The sequence below is a fragment of the Lagopus muta genome, chromosome 3 (genome assembly GCF_023343835.1).
Source record: "Lagopus muta isolate bLagMut1 chromosome 3, bLagMut1 primary, whole genome shotgun sequence".
NCBI classification, from domain to species: domain Eukaryota; kingdom Metazoa; phylum Chordata; class Aves; order Galliformes; family Phasianidae; genus Lagopus; species Lagopus muta.
In genome coordinates, this window is record NC_064435.1 from 86,601,914 (window position 1) to 86,619,028 (window position 17,115).

General features: G+C 37.1%; 1 protein-coding gene across 8 annotated transcripts in view; it reads right to left on the minus strand.

Annotated features, from left to right (window-relative positions):
- The window catches only part of KIF13A (kinesin family member 13A), a 113,470-nt gene that overhangs the window by 40,115 nt on the left and 56,240 nt on the right, over positions 1 to 17,115 (minus strand). For 6 of the 8 annotated variants that reach the window (XM_048940384.1, XM_048940383.1, XM_048940382.1 and 3 more), the window contains 11 exons: positions 16,546 to 16,726; positions 15,505 to 15,592; positions 13,898 to 14,032; positions 12,965 to 13,077; positions 7,595 to 7,706; positions 7,006 to 7,218; positions 4,664 to 4,774; positions 3,509 to 3,643; positions 2,191 to 2,321; positions 1,065 to 1,151; positions 795 to 961 (listed from right to left, as the gene is read on the minus strand). In XM_048940384.1, coding sequence (XP_048796341.1) covers positions 795 to 961; positions 1,065 to 1,151; positions 2,191 to 2,321; positions 3,509 to 3,643; positions 4,664 to 4,774; positions 7,006 to 7,218; positions 7,595 to 7,706; positions 12,965 to 13,077; positions 13,898 to 14,032; positions 15,505 to 15,592; positions 16,546 to 16,726 — 1,473 coding nt within the window. The remainder of the gene's footprint in view (positions 1 to 794; positions 962 to 1,064; positions 1,152 to 2,190; positions 2,322 to 3,508; positions 3,644 to 4,663; positions 4,775 to 7,005; positions 7,219 to 7,594; positions 7,707 to 12,964; positions 13,078 to 13,897; positions 14,033 to 15,504; positions 15,593 to 16,545; positions 16,727 to 17,115) is intronic. The other 2 variants (XM_048940386.1, XM_048940387.1) reach the window with 1 other exon arrangement.

Below are 17,115 nucleotides of genomic sequence, written 5' to 3' on the forward strand. Positions count from 1 at the left end.
ATATATCATACCATTATTTTTATATACCATATTTTATCTAGAATAACTGTCCAGAAAAGGCATCACAATAGGTTTTGACAAACTTCAATTAAAAACAACTTCACAGTGATGAATAAGCTAAAAATTACACTAGCTAATGTTTTTGACTATAGCCCTTGTTAAGGTTTCCACGTCTTTTTAATCTAGTTATGACGGTGCTTGTAATGTTCAATACAGAAGGATGAATCAGACATATCTGAAGCACATTTCTATCTGCAATAACCTGCAAAACTCAAAGTCGGAAGGACTTAGATGATGATTTTACCTGTACAATTACATTTCAGCTGCACTATAAAGATTAGCAGACATACAGATGAAACTATGTCTAGGCAGAAGCAAATTTACAGTTGTCTCAGCTAAACTTCTTACCTCTTAGATCATTTGCTCGGTAATTAAATGTTTATGTAAGTATATATACACATAAATGTATTTTATATATATTTATATCAAGGCTTTAACACGGGCAACAAAATCTTTTTGAAGGGTGACAATACCAAAGATCACCCAAACAGTATGTGTGCACATATATATGTACACATATTTATATGTAAATATCCACTCAGTTGTAAGAAAACTTACAACTGAGTGGATATTTACACCTGATATTTCTGTTAAACACCTTTTGCTGAAAATGCCACAGGGCAACTGTATCACTTGTTTTTTTTTTTTTCCTAGAAATTAAGTTACATTCTGAACTTATCAAATGATTTCCACAAAAAAATATCTTTGGACTTCTTAAGTGACAGTTCTCTTACCATTGCTATTCAGTGTCTTCATAATAACTTCCATTTGAGCAAACTCATAGTTGTAGTCTGGCTCTGAAGAAGCTTCACTGGCTGCATCCAGATCATGCTCTCCTAACAAAGCTTCTTTCTCAAAGTCTTTCAGCCAATCTCTTCTTTTCCTCTTTGGTAAATTAATTCTGTGTAAAAATAAAAATTCAGTTTCTAAAAGGTTTATGAAGAACAGTGCAGAGAAAAAAAGACCGAATGTAAGAAAGCTGGTAAATAAATATAAACTATTACCTAAAAAAGTGGTTGTTTCCCCATAATATTCTGTCTCCATGCCATAACTGAGTGACAGAACATACCAGTGTACCATTTACACAGGATCTGAAAAAAAGAAAATACAACTTCAGAAAAATCCTAAATCTGAATGATTGAGAAGTATTGTTTCTCTCACGTACAGACAGTGATTTATATTACACAATGTACAAATCACCTGGGTTCTCATTGAAGTATGAATGAGAAAGTTACCGGTCTGATTCCTCACATCAGAAGTAAAAACCAAACCTCTTTCCATTTCAGCTCTGACTGTTGCAAATTCTCAGTAAATACACAGATAAGATTACTGTTAGCTGAATTTTTATTGCCTATTTTTCAAACTGGGTCACTATCTGTTTCTTATGAAAACTACAAATTTGGTTGCATATAAATCCTGCTGACAGAGCTCTCCAAGGTACAGGGCAATCCATACATGTAAAACATACTGCTAACATACAAGGCACTCAACTATAAGTAAAGACCCTAGGATCTAAATTGCATACTTGTAAGTAACTAAACAGTAAAGTTAAGACAATAGTACTGCATATCTTTTGTCAGAGATTAAGTGATAAAGACATTTAGAATTCTATGCAAGAATCCACAGCAGAAACAAAAGAAGAATATGACTTCCCAACACATATTTAATAGACACAGTAGTAGTAGTGGCCTTTGGATCTCTCTTCTCACCTCTTCTCTCAGAAAATACGGAGCTTTACAAAAGGAACTTCTCAGAGGCAAGTTTCCTCCTCCCACATAAAGAACCAGACTCCTACCCCATCATCAGGTTGAAATAGCCAGGAGCAACTCTGTCACTTTGCTACCAGCCAATATATAAATAAGCAGTGGTTCCTCATTTCTAATGATTTCTGTCTTGTGATGGTTTATTCTGAGCTAAACCACTGACAGCTCATTATTAGCCAGTGGCATGTGGGGGTGTGTGAGGAAATCTTAGTTCTATCTCTGAAGTCACTTATACCACAGCTACTCATTGATCAAAAAAGAAAGATATTTCTGACTTAGTAAGATAAAAACACATGCAAGTCATCATCTGGTAATGAAAAGCAAACACTTTGCTGAGGAGCAAACAAGTGCTGTTGATCGTCCTTACCTTGCATTTTCTTTTGGTGTGAGTGTGACTTCTCCATCCAAAGCAATATCAATCTCACAGTGTTCAGGTTGGATTCCTATACCAAAGAGCTGTATGTCCTGAGAGGTATCTGCACCAACTCTTGTGTGATCCTGGAAAATAAGCTATTAGTTAGAGAGAAGCAAACTATTGCCGTTTACATAACTAAAGCAATATTAGTTGAAGTACTGAGGCTCCACCATCTACATGTTGTCCTTTGCTAGATATTTTTTATAGAGCAGAGATTGTGCCATAGTAGATTTGAGGACTGGAAAGGTGATTCATACACTTCTGTTCTGCACTTGATTTTCCTACTGCTTCAAGCAAAGGAAAATAAAGCAGTTGATAGACAAATTCTGATTTTGAAATATTCCCAGACTACACATGCATATAAGCAATGATACAGAGAAGAATACAAGCCATGTCATGCAGCCATGTGGAACAAAGGATAACAGGGAAAGTGAGAGACACAATTGTCAGCTTTCCAGAAGACAACTATATTAATAATGCAGCTAAACATACTAATCTCCACATAATTGCAAATCATATTGTAAATCTTGCTGAAAAACTGTATTTTACTGTACGTTGTACTCCATTTGCTACTCTTCAAATATAAAAGCCTTATCTCAACCACTAAAGCAGAAAAATACCCATAAAACAGATAAGATAGCCTTTTCTATCTTGTTAACAAGAGTATTTCCTACTCAGCCTGCCTTATTAGGTTTGCATTTGAAACTCTGACAGGAAGACTATTCTAAACTGAATGATATGGAAGATAGTAGAACAAGGAAAATATATTTCAGCATATTTTTAACAGGGCTTCCTTCTCACTTTCCCTCCTCACCTGGCACCTTTTTCCTTTCTTTTTTCTTAAAGCTTTTTCTCCCATTGAAGCCTATGGTTACTCCTACGATTATGGCTAAACAGGATCCCTTTACACTCACTGAATATTTAAGAAAATTCTCAACTCACTAACAAAAAGAAGCATCTTACACCAGGCTCTTACTGCAGGAAGAAAAGCTTTTTAGTCCAAAAAGTAAAAAACCTAGTATTTATCTCAATTCTGGCAAATACTGAATACTTCTTCCACTGTTGGCAATCAGTAGGTCAATTAGGAAACTACTGAAGCTGAACTGCAAGGGAAAAAGTAAACTTGAACCGCAGGAGGAGTCCTATTCTACTTTAGTGCAACTAGTCGTATCAATCTAAATACACTCTGAATTATAAATCGAGCCAGAAATCAAAAACAATAAATGTTTACATAGAATCTACAAGAAGAACATCTTGTATGTACTCTTACCTTCAAATAGTAAACCAAAAGTTCATTGAGTGCAGGGTCTGCATTCAGGTTCACCAGGTAACACTTGTCATCTCCAACCTTGATACCTGAAGACTCCAGGGAAATTCCCATGCTCTCTAGCTGTCTTTGTCTCTCCTGCAAGCATAAAAACAGATTAATCTTGGCTGCTGCAACATATAGAGACAAGTATACCAATACCAAGTAAAAAAAAAGCACAGCATCTGGAGCTGAAGATTAATACACCCTTAGTATATAACAGAAAAACAGGACAGTGATCAAATATATTATTAATTTTTATACACCAATAACAAAAGGTTAGACTTAATCCTCAAACACATGCTTTAATGACTATATCAGAGATACTCAGGCATTAGAGCGTGGCTTTGAATCTTTATATTATTAAAAACTAATCTCAATTGCAGCGAAAAGGAAGATAAGTCAGATAATTTTGGAAAGAGCACGTTGCAATTTAGGCTTACAGTTTTCCAGTATTATTATTAATGCAGCTAAAGCATCTGCTTGGTTCAAACATGTCATTTGCTCTGTCATAGCTTTATCTTTTTCTTGGCTGGTTTGGGTTTGGCCAGTTAGGTTCTGCATTTTTTTGTGTCTGTTTATTTAGCAGTGACTGCACCAAATTGTGCTTCTGGAACATTAAGACTAGAAAGGATAACCAACAGAAGTCACTCTTCAAGCTACAGATGGTAGATATGATGGAAAGATACACTGAAATCCCAAAGTCTTATTCCAAGTATGATAATAAAAAACAAACATTAGTGAATACCTGGATTCATTTCCTTTCTCTGGTTAAGAAAACACTATAAGCCACAGCAAATGTAAAGAACAAACACTACCCAAAATTCCAATCCTTTTGTAATTCTTGGTTTTCTTAACCATTCCAAGGGAAATTGTTCAAGATCCCATTGCATTCTTATAGAACATCTCAAATGCATTTTCGTGTTCTAATTTCAAATGAAATATTAGCTTTTATCAATTACATCATGATAAAACTACATTTATTCTAATGAAATTTAGACTGAAAGAAAACAGATAGCAGAAAAAAGGAATACAGCATAGTTCACCAGAGCTCAAGAAATTCATCTGACTTGTGCTGAATGAATATCTGACCTTTTCTCATCAAAATTTCTGAAATACCTGTGCAATTTCTTCTGTTTTCCTTAGCTTTTCTTCCCAGGTGACAGTTAATTCCTTTATTAGCTTTTCAGACTCTTCCAATTTTTCCTTCAGTTCTGGAGCCTTCATGGCCTAAAAGATGGGGATTAGCAAATTCTTAAGGTACAGTTCACATTGCAACAGTTGCTTAAAAAAAGGGAAACTGAACACAGCCAACAGAACATCAAATGCTGTAGATACAGGATAGGTTTCAGCTATTTTCCTGTGTATTTTGTGGCAGAAGAGGAAGAAACAGGTCATTAGCAAAGGAAAAGGACAGAATAATAGAACGGTCTGGGTCAGAAGGGACCTAAAGCAGGGACACCTCTCGTTAAGCCAGGTTGCTCAAAGCCCCATACAACTGGCCTTGAAAGCCTCCAAGAAGGGAATATCCACAGCCTCTCCAGGCAACCTGTCCCAGTGTCTCACCACCCTCACAGTAAGTAACTTCTTCCTAACATCTAGTATCAACACATACCCTTCTTCCATTTTAAAACCATTTCCCCTTGCCCTGTCACATGCCCTTACAAAAAGTCCCTCCCTAGCTTACCTCCAGGCCCCCTTCAGGTACTGGAAGGCCACTATAAAAGGTCCCCTTGGAGCCTCTTCTCCAAGACGCAGAGCCCAGCTCTCTCAGCCTGTCCTCATAGGGGGGTGCTCCAGCCCTCCGACCATCTTCATGGCCCTCCTATGGACCCGCTCCAACAGCTCCATGCCCCTCCTTTGCTGGGACCCAAGAACTGGATGCAGTACTACAGGTGAGGCCTCACCAGCACAGAACAGAGGGGCAGAATCACCTCTCTCCACCTGCTTCTCTTGATGCAACCCAGGATACATTTGGCCTTCTGGGCTGCAAGTGCACTTTGCCAGCTCATGTTCAGTCCTTCATCAGGTGACACTCAAATCCTTCTCTTTAAGAAATCACCCTATAACACGTCCTGATTTGAAACAACTGAAGGTCTACACAGCACTACATAGGCTAATGGAACTACACAGGCCAACAAAATCTGCAGGCCTGGCCACTTAATCTTCACTGTCTGTATAAAAATACCCGAGTATTTTACATCTCTTAAGTCTGACTTGTCTGAAGTTCAAATCCAAAGCCTTCCTTCCAATAATAGCTTTAAACACAAATTCCTCTTGATATTTAGCTTTCCATTCTATCTTGCTTTTGTAAGCGTTCCTAGAGTTTCATTTAAGCATTTAAGAATGACACCATTGATTACCTCTGAAGGAAGGCATGCATTGAAGCTAACACAGGCTTCTCATTTCACAATAGGAAAGAAAAGCAAGGGGATTGAATATGTTCCACTCCAAATAAGAGCTCAATGTGCTGGCCTATAACTTCATGTGATTGTTTTCAACAGAAAGTTGAAGAGACAGAAGAAGAGAAAAAGCTTTAAAAAATTAGTAAAACTACAAGCAACCTCCTACTTTCCTGTTGGCAGCCACAGTCTGCCAACAAAACTAAGAACAGACTAGAAGAATATTTTATTATTTAAAATACAGAATTACAATAGATTTCTATTTAGAAAAAAAAAGTGAATGGTTCCTTTTCCATACGGCAGTTTTCCTCATTTGATCCTATAAGGGACTGCTTTTATAGGCAGTGTGACTTCTTAGACAAATGTAAAAGTTTAAACACCACTCCAATTTACCGTAAGACATAGTTCTGGTATTCTTTTTCCCCTACAGCTATTATGTGTTGCCAGAAAATATTAGAACGTTTTCCTATACTACAGTGCCCCATTTCCTCAGATATCACCAGAAGTACTTCTACACTGATAATTTACGCTCTGATTAGAAATGTATTTTTAGTATATGCAGCAGTCACACAGCATTAACTCTTCAGCCAACAGAATACTGCTAGTTTTGGTTTTGCAGTTTTAAAGATTCTTGATAAATTTTTACAAATGTCAGTGACAGAAATGTCCCACATATTTTGTCATCCAGGACCAGGATTTACATCTTCTCATTTTTCCGTTTGGCATAATAAGAATATATAGTCCACCAATTTAGAAAATTCTGCTAGCAAGTATATACAATTAAGTTCTCTTGTAGCTCTTACTTGTGCTGCTTCATTTACTACATGACACAAAGTTTTTCAAGAACAGTCTATTCTGACACAGATCAACACCTGTACAATGCTGTCCTCATTTAAAGTTACTATAAAGAAACAAACTCGGGAAACAAGGTTATTATTTTTAAATAAGTGTAAGACTTCCTTTTCTGATTTTGTAGGACTTCAACATAAATGCAGTCTTCCAGCTCGTTCAACATCTGTTCAGCTTACTCAATTTATTTTGTACCATGAATAATATTACCTCAGCCTGCGAGAGCTGTTCTTTCAGTTTTTCAACTTCTTCACGTAATTCTCTGATGACCCTGGCATTTGGATCTTCATTCACCACAGCATGGTTAACTATCCTTTTGGCTCTGTCTGCGTATCTTAGAGTAGATAGTGTTTCTTCGTAATTGTCTGCTGCTGGACTAATTGTGGCTATCATGGCAGTTTGGCTGTTTCCTCCCAGATTGTCCTGTAGAGTACAGCCACAGAAATTTGAGAATTAAAAACTGTTCTGAGTTTATACCGTCTCTTTACAAAGATACTTAAAATACAAATTTGGGCACTGATTTACATTCTGATGTAAACTGATCAATACAATCCATAAATATTCCCAACCACCTCCATCAGCTTAAGTCCCAATGTAATTGAAAATTCACCAAATAGGACTTTACATACAATTAACACAGTAAATGCTCATCTCAATATATTACTTGGGATAGCTTGTAGCAATGACCTCCTTTGCTCACTTCTTTTAAAAAAAAATTACAATCTCTTAAGTACACAGTTATGCTACAACCTATTAAGCTAACAGCTTATGAACATGTTGAACAGAAAATATTAATTACCTTGAGAAGCCAAGTGAGTACAGAGTCTCTGTAAGGCACAAACTTATTCTTCCCTTTCCCTGCTGCTTGATCAGCAAGTGATGATATAACCAACCCAAGCGTTGAAAGGGATCTATGAAGCCAACAGCACAAAACAGCTTTGAACACGTACTTCAAAAGTACATTTAATAAAACAAACAGAATGGTTTAATTTGTGCTCTGCAAAATTTCACATCCAGCTTTTATAAAATAATTTGAGCTGGAAATGACCAAGGGAGATCAAAACAAGGCAATGCATCTATTAAAGCTGCATACTTGGAACAAAAAACAGTTATGTACAGTGTTCAGTCTTACCTAGTACTAACAAAGTTTCAGGAAGACCAGGTCGAAACATTTAGGTATCATAGTTTGACAATTGTAAAGCAGGCTGCGTCAGTATATGGAGAATCATAGAATGAATCACAGAATGGCCTGGGTTGAAAAGGACCACAATGATCATCCAGTTCCAACCCCCTGCTGTGTGCAGGATTGCCAACGAGCAGACCAAGCTGCCCAGAGCCCACATCCAGCCTGGCCTTGAATGCCTCCAGGGATGGGGCATCCACAACTTCCTTGGGCAACCTGTTCCAGTGCCTCACCACCCTCTGGGTGAAAAACTTTCTCCTAAGAACAGCTTTAGATTAGACACCTACCTTTTCTCAGAGACTAAGAATCTTTCCATCTTGGACACTGCCTCATGACACTATTAGGAGTTAGCATTGGCAGTGCAGCAATAATCCCCTGTCTCTAGGAACAACATTTTAAGAGCACTAGTTTAACGGCTGACTAAAACTGAACTATACTCATAAGGAGGCATCTACAAGACAAAGTCAGCTATGGTGCAGAAGAACTAGTCTGGTGAGTTACCTAGTAACTAACCAGCAATTACATGATAGTGGAAGACTGCTCATCACAAGAGAAAAATATCCCTTTTCAAAGGAGCTGACTTACAGTCGAGGTGATGCCTCACTAGGATCTTTTATGGGGAAGAATAGATTAATATCACAATCATAAAAATGTTGCATGAGTGTAAACATGAGAACAGAAAAATTCTCCAAACTGCTTGGTACACAAACATCCCATTACTCTAGAATACTGAAGAAACTAAGAGCTTGTTCATTTTAGTACATGTACCACTTCCACCAGTGTTTAACTATTAGCAACCTTTGCAAAGCATCTATGCATTATATATTCCAATTATTATACAACCTTGTGTAAATACTAAACGACACTGGAGCAAGTTTAAGATAATGAGCTGGTTTAAGAGCCTGAGAGCTTTAACCAGATGCCTAAAGAGTAGTAAAAACAGAACGCTGGAGCTCAAGAACATACTGGTCCATCATACTTGTAAAGAACATCTGGATAATTGAGCATAACTACCAAGGAAACTTGTAGCCTTGTGATTAGATAGTTAAATAAAACTTTGATTGTACCATTCCACTCCATCCTTTTGAGTTCCTTCAAACTACTAGAGCCATTTTAATCGTAACACAGTCTTAATGCTTTTTGAAAATCCTAGTGGTTCTGAATTCATTCATTTATGAACGACAAAAACATTGCAGAATATTTCAAAAAAGATATGTGAGGTTAAGGTGAGACGATCTGTTAAAAAAGTCACAAAAGATGTGCATAGCACCAGGAAACAAAGTGGCATGAAGACAGTAAAGACCTGAAAGCAAAACTAGATTGAAAAGAACCTTAAGGAGCTCCTAAATTTGTCTAAAGGATAACTTTCCAACCCATGCCTGAAAAATTCACAGCAAAAAGAACAGTTAATTTAGGGTTGGGTTTTTTTTTTGCCCCGACAAAAACCTTACAACTCCCAAAAGCCTGTGGGAAGAGGATGGGGGAGGGAGAATTGGTTCTTGTCTCCAATCTTTCAGTCTTTCACCTGCACAGACTGGGAAGACAGCATGCTAAACATGCGAGAACAAACAGCAGGATGCTACATGCTGCTCCCTAGCAGTCTCCTACAGCATAAGTGAAAAAGCACTAGCAGCACACTCCCAGTGGAGTCCACCTTTGAGGATTATGAAGTTAAAAGAAAACAACAAAAGCCACACACTTCAATTTACGTTCCTCCAATTCCTCTTACTGATTTTAAATGAGAAAAAATGTGAAAATCAAAGCCAAAAAGTGAGGAAGGGGGAAGAATATTTTTCTTACCTTAAAGAAATCAAAATGGGGATAGTAAAAATAGGGATTCAGGAAGGCCCACCATTGATATTATTTCACAACAGGGCTGCAATTTTAAGTCTTAGTTATAGGCACTGTGTTGTAGTAATTAGCAAGTTATAACTTTGTTTATTAACACCAGATTAAAGGAAGTAATATTTCTGCTCCAGAAATGTAATGAAATACCATTTTTTTATTAAGACTATTAACGTCTGTATTAACAACCAAACTGGTGTACTTTAAGTATTCTACTTAAGATTTCATAATACAAAGCTGTTAAAAGATTCTAAGGGAAGTACTAAAAGAAATGGCAATGCAATATAATTACAGGACTCAGTAGTTGCTTTGCTTTATGCTGGATGATGCATCAGAGATCTGTCATTACTTTGATCCTATCTCAAACCACCTACATAATGAATCAACCAAAAGGCCCGAGCCAACAGTGCACAACAGACTGAGGCAGTTCAGAAGAAACAGAGCAAGCTTACATGGTGCAAGACCATGGGAAAGTGCTGTTTCTGCATGCTTTCTGTTCTCCTTGACCCTCTTCATCAAGTGTGAACAGGCTGTCTTTGCTACCGTGCATCTGGAAGCTTGCACACTCCCAGCAAGGATCTGAGTCAGCAGCATCCAAGGGCAGGTGGTTCTTTTCTGCAGGGAAGAACTCTGTCCCTAAATGACATCCATTTAAGCTACTTCTGTACACTTTCCTTCCAATTTTTTTTTTTAAGCAGACGAAGCCCTTCTTTCTAATAATAAAAACTGTGAATATGAACGCCCTCCTCTTAAAAGAGCTTGAAGCCAGTCTTCTCCCAAAACATTCCCTCCCACCCCATCTTTACCCTTTAAAAAACTTATTTTTGCATTCTCAACTTAAAATGACAATAGCTACGATTTTTCTAATCACAGTTAAAATTACAGGCTGTTCATAGAACATTCTTCCTAGCCACTGACAGCTTGCTTACTCCATTTCCTCCTGCTGCTGTACTCTAGAAATTCTTCTACTACACCATAGATTGTTAAACACCTGCATTTCTACACTCAGTATAGGAACCAGAGCACCGAGGCATTAACAAGCACATACAGCTTTCTTACGAGTTTGGAAAGTCTCATCAGAACCAGGAAAATAAAGACAGCAGATGCCCAGAAACACCATCATGACCCAAGGCAACTTCACACCAGTGCTGAGAAAAAGTGGAAGTTCCTCATTACAGCTTTACAAAACCATTAACAAGATCACGCAACTCTCAGCTGTTTCAGTAAGCAACAGAGCAATTCAGCACATCCACTCTGTACTGGGTCATGCTGACCCAATATGTGGAAGAGTTTACAGTACAGGAAGCTGTGAGACTGAGGCAGCATTGACATTGGCCCTAAGCTGGTTTCAAGCAGAAACAGCAGAGAAATCTGCAGAGACTATCAAACTATGGAGTTTTGGAAGCACAGCAGAAGTACAATCTTCTTGTCTTGTAAATACAGAAGCAGTTATGTTATTTGCCTGTTCTTCAAGGCATCAAAACATAGAACAAGCAAGAAATTTAACTGCCAGGTAGTTACGGTAGGTCTGTTTTTATCTGAATAAACAGTTGATGCTACCAATGCAAATTACTGCTATTTTATGAAAGAATAAAAGTTAAAAAAAAAAAAATGGAAGGTGACATAGCAAGGTACGTGGTTTAAGTAGTCTATATTACTACAGAAAGATTACTGCCTGTCCCTAATAAGCATGGTATGTTGTACGCATTAAGGAAAAGAAGATTGCGTACAATGTTCTGCAAGGAACTACTCTGATAAAAACATGCACACCAATTCTGAAGCTTCCAGTGAAGACAGAATTCATTAAACTCAGCAAAAGTCCAATAGCACAAAACTAAAGCACAAAACTAAGAATTGTTTGCCTATCAGTTCCAAATGAGATCTCAAACAGAGAATGCTTAGAATATGGTCTGAGATAACTGAGGTTTATAATATAGGAACTGATGCAAGAAGAAAGAGCTGACAGCTTTTCTCTTTGAAATATCTCTTACAGAGAAATCTGGTGCTTGTATCTGAAGTCCTGTATCATTAAAAAGAAATGGCAAAAACAACCTTCCCTGTTTACACTAAGCAAACATTTTGCTAGAAAAGAAAATGAAATCTTTCTATATCTCCAGCAACACTTTCAATCTCTTAATAGCTGTTGGGGAGTTGGCATTTTAATTTTTCCCCAAGAATTAAAAAGAAACATTTAATTTCACCCCTATTTATGCAAATGGTAAGTACAGTTTCTAGCAAAATCAAACCAAATTTAACTAGTAACCTGCAGGGTAAAGGTTCGGTACCTGCCATTAGAGAAACAGAGTCATATAATTTTCTTTCATGAGTACTATGCCAATGCACCTACCAATCTGAAGCACTAAAACTTGTAATACATTAGAGATTATGCTGTGAAGAGCAAGCGTGTTCAAACTATTAAAGCAGGTAACTTAAAATCATTTTAAGCATGAATGCAGTTCAAACATGTTTTTTGCTCTCACTGTTAACTTCAGAATAACAAAACCTTTTGCAACATTTTAAAGGTAAGTACAGAATTTGTAGCTTTTAATATTAAGAGTCTGATTTTTTTTTCCCATGTATGTGTAAGACAATGGTAATACTGTGCTAAAGTCTTGCTTTTGGGCAACAACACAGTAATTACAGTTAAAAAAAGTGCCTGGAAACTTGTCATTGCTTGAGTGCAGATGCCCAAGGCAACGTTAAACTTACATAGTTTCATTCTGATCTGGTTTTCTTGAACTGTGAATTATACTCTTACACAGTTTAATACCTGTTGGAACAAAGCCATTCAACTCTGCAACTTTGCATTCCTTGAGCATACGATGAGACAAACACCTGAGCCTGGGGACAGGGTGGATAAATGAATCACAAAAGGTACATCCATAATTAAAGAGTGCTACCGTCACTTTTTCCAGATAATATTCATACAGCTATCATCTGAGTCAACTATGAATCAAAGTCTCTGTACTGATGTTAAAAAAAACCAAACAGATGGTATTCAGTACAGAGCAACTGAAAGGGATGCGTCTGACTAGATGCAGCATTTGAACCAACTTGTAACAAGCACACCAAAACAGGAGACTGAGGAAGCAATGGTTGTTCTTGAAACACTATACTTTACAACCTATGCCAATGCCTTACTTGTTTATGTTGCTGCCTTCCTTCAGACGTTCTCCTGCAGCTCCTGTTTTGGACACTCTCTCACTACCAGCTAAATCCACCAGGCTGACCTTGCTGACCTTCTCTCCAGAATTCTGTGCAGATCAAATAAGGGAGAAAAACAAGATTCATGAGCATAAAATGCTAACATACCTTACACCAGCACCATTAAAGACTGCTTTCTATAACAATAATGCAAGTTGAAGCATAAAGTCAAGATAAGACAGAACAAATTCTGACAGTCTTTACAGTCTGTTAAGAGCCAGTCATACACTTTATACTAAAGGGCAGAACCACTAATGAAGGCAAAGCAGCCATGTGTTAACATCAAAAACTTCCCTACCACAGCAGGCCATTAAAATATATTAATGTCAGCAACTGTTAACACCTAAGACAGATTTAACAGAGGCAATATAATCTTAAAGTCATCTAATTTTTTTTTTGTTTTCTCTGGCATGCTTCTGGTGTTCTCTCAACCTTAGGTTCTTGCCAATATTACTTTGATTACTCCAAAGCATTAAAAGTAGCAGCATAGCTAAGAAAATTGTGCATGCGTACCAAACAAAAAAAAATACGGTGAGTTATGCTAAAGTCTTGACTGAGAAGATGGAACAAATCAATAGAGATACTATAATATCACTTAGCATAGCAACTCTGAAACACAAGAGCACTTCAGCAAGTTGAATGGTCTTGAGAACTGAGGCAGCTTCAGTTTTAAAATAGTAAGCCATTTGCCTCGTCAGAGTTTTAGGTCATGTTAAGTGATATTACTGATGCATCTACAAATGCATGCAAAAAGCACAAGCTGCTTGTTTTAACTGACTGTTATTCAAAACAAACAGATCATTCAGCAGTTGAACAGAATAAAGAAGAATTTTCCACAACTTCATAAATTAAACCAACAGAAATACATACACCAGACTGCAGGTCATAAAGCGTCTGAGTCACTATAATGTTGAATACAGCATGAGAGCGGCTGCTTTCTTCATTCATGTTGGTTGCAGCAACTGTTCGTGATTTGTTTCCCTCTGACATCAATGACTCAATATCCTAGAGCATAAAGAATAAAAAGTGGTGTCAGGATGAAAGCAAGTTTTGTGCTTGCTGAACAAAATTCCTGACTAAATGGAAGAGTGCGTATTTCTGAGGAGAGAGAAGAAGGGAATGTAGAAGAGAAAATTCTCTTTACATTTTGATACCAGAAAATCACAGAATGGTTTGGGTTGGAAAGGATCCTCAAGACCATCCAATTTGAACCCACTTGCTGTGGCTGCATTGCCACCCATTAGGTCAGGCTGCTCAAGGTCCCAAACAACCTCACTTTTTGAGGGCCTTCAAGAACGCATTGGTAGAGAAGAGATCGAATGTTGCAGAATAATGTTAAATCATAACTTTGCTTTAAGCAGTGCACCAAAAGCCCAGCAACAATATTCAGTACACATACTCCTTATCTGTTGCTGAAATACGTTGGCAAAACCCACATTACAAATCATATTGTGCAATGCCAGTAATCAGGCAAACAGATCTACTTATAGAAGTAAACAATGCTTTTTTTTTCTGAACTGCATTAAAGCCATACTCTCTGAATTGGCTCAAAGTGCTGCCCCACTTGAAGCCTGTACCCTTCTATTCAAGTAAAAATAAAGATGATTCTCATATATCTGTTTGCTGAGTATCCAAGATACTTTCATAAATCATCAGGCAAAAATTAGGTATGAACAAAACTTTCTAAAATTCAAGCAAATAATGTCAAAGTATGCAATTTACCATAAAAGCTGCAAAATTGGTTTTTACATTAGATATGACAGGTGCTTCAGAGAAATAAATATTCCCATTAGACGAGAAATGTTTTTCACACAACACTGTAAAAAAATGATTTTTTAATAAACCAACCCGAAACAAAGAAAAAAGTGTAACAAAAGAAAACCCAAATAGATTTCCTAAAGCAGCTTCCTTGTAAAAAGGGCTATGCAATTCACAGAACTGCATCACTGCAACTCCTCTGTATCCAATGAAGTTCATTGGATTCTACAATACTGATATATTTGAATGCATTTTAGTAACTCAGCTGGGCTCAGATGTTGTCATTACTTAAATTAGCAGCTATATAAACCATGTTGTGCATTCTCATGCAACATTCTTCTATAAAGTAAGTGTATTCAACAACAACAAAAGCAACAGAATCCACACTGAAAGACCTAATTTTCTTAGTGTGGAAGCCTCAGATGTCAAGAAAACATGGCAAGAAAATGTGATGTGCTTGGTATTTATTACATAAATGAGAACCTGCAAAATGAAGTGATATTACTGCTATATTTTTAACCAACATAAAAACGAAATGAAAGCTTTTACATGAAATAAATATCCCTGGAAGCACTAGAGGAGGTACCTGTGATTGTCAGAGGCTGCAAACACCTAGGAAAACAAAACTTCTGGGTGGGTATTAGTTTACCTACAATATGATTTCCTATCGCTTAGGTTCACAGATGCTGTTTCCAAATCTTTCATAGGTTCAGATTTACCTCAAAGTTGGTAACAGCCAGCTGAGACAAGCCATCTACATATGGTCCCAACACTTTGTGCTCTCGAACCTTAAGAGACTGCCGACTCCTACGGAATAAACAGCCTTTATGCACAAACCACTACTGTGAACTTCATTTCAACTAGAAGACACAGATTAACATCTACAATACACAAGATTTTTATCATTTCACAGTATGTAGCTTTTCTGTTTTTCAAGCAATAATGGGAATAAAAATATCTATATGACAGGTTTCAATCAGAACACACAAATTACTTTCAGAGCATCATTCTACCACAGTATTTGTGGCCGTAGCAAAACCTGAAATATTTCATCTGGAAGAAAGAATAGTGACAGAAGGAAACAAAAAAATCTCTCTCATTTGCTAAAGATTCATTTCTCCATGCATTTTCCAAGTTTCACTAAAATATGTTAATGAATTATAAAATACACCTTTTAATTAAGTTGCATGTTTCTTCATCTAGTGCAGTAATGCTCAAGAATCAAGAAGACACACATATCAGACATCTTGCCTGATCTCTTGTCTAGACATCTCCATGCTAGAGAACCTACTCAGTATTTCTGAGTCAACAAAACACAAGGAATTAGAGTGCTAAGAGTATATTTGGAGGTGCTATTCCTTCCCATTCAAGAAGTCCAAATTCTAAACCAGGAAAATCAAATTGTAAATAAAGTTCACACTGTTTGTAACTGATGAAAATTTATACTTGAGAAAAGTCTGGATCATATGACAAATATACCCCAGCTTTTTCTTCTACATAGCTTTTGATTTCTGGTATTGCAGTGCTTCACTTTGCAACATTATACTATTATATTCTATATTTAGATTGATCCACACCAGGTAGTACTTCATACACAAACTTTACACTGATGTTCTCTCTCATGTTTGGTACCTGATCCTTTGTAAAAAAGATACATAAACATACATTATGAAAAATCTCAAGGACTTCCAGAATTTATTTCTACTTAATAGTTTCAAATAAAAGCAATTAAGGTGGAGAGGAAGGGTAAAGCTACTCACCCTTTTGGGTCAAGTAGATCTCTGACTTTCTCATTGTAGATTTCCATATAGGACACTTCAACTTTAAAAGTATGAGATTCATTTTCTTCCACAGAGATTCTCTGAAATAAAGCACAACAGAGCCGTGGGATCAGACCCAGCTGCTCTGCATTACCCATCATTGAAAAGGATTTTCCTGAACCTAAGGGAAGAAAGGAGAAGAAAATGCTTTAGAATGTGGTTTCTGAGTTACTCATTTGTTCATGAAACATGTTTTAATTTCTCCAGATGCATGTATCAGAGCAACAGGGCGTTATTCTAGACAGAAGGCTTGCTCCTTGCATTACAACAAACAGAAACAAAAAGAGAAATCTTAACAGTCTCTTTTAGTAGAGCCATTACTTGGCCTCCCTTTTAACACACACACACAAAAGACTGAATGAGCCTTGGTTGCTAACCTCTCCTTTCACACTTTCAAAGCAGCCTCAAGAGGTAGCAGTGAGGAGCATATTTACAGACCTGTGTTAAGAACTTTATACTGCCAATGGCTGTGCTGAAGTTACTGTGTGTTTAAATGGGAAACCAACCTCC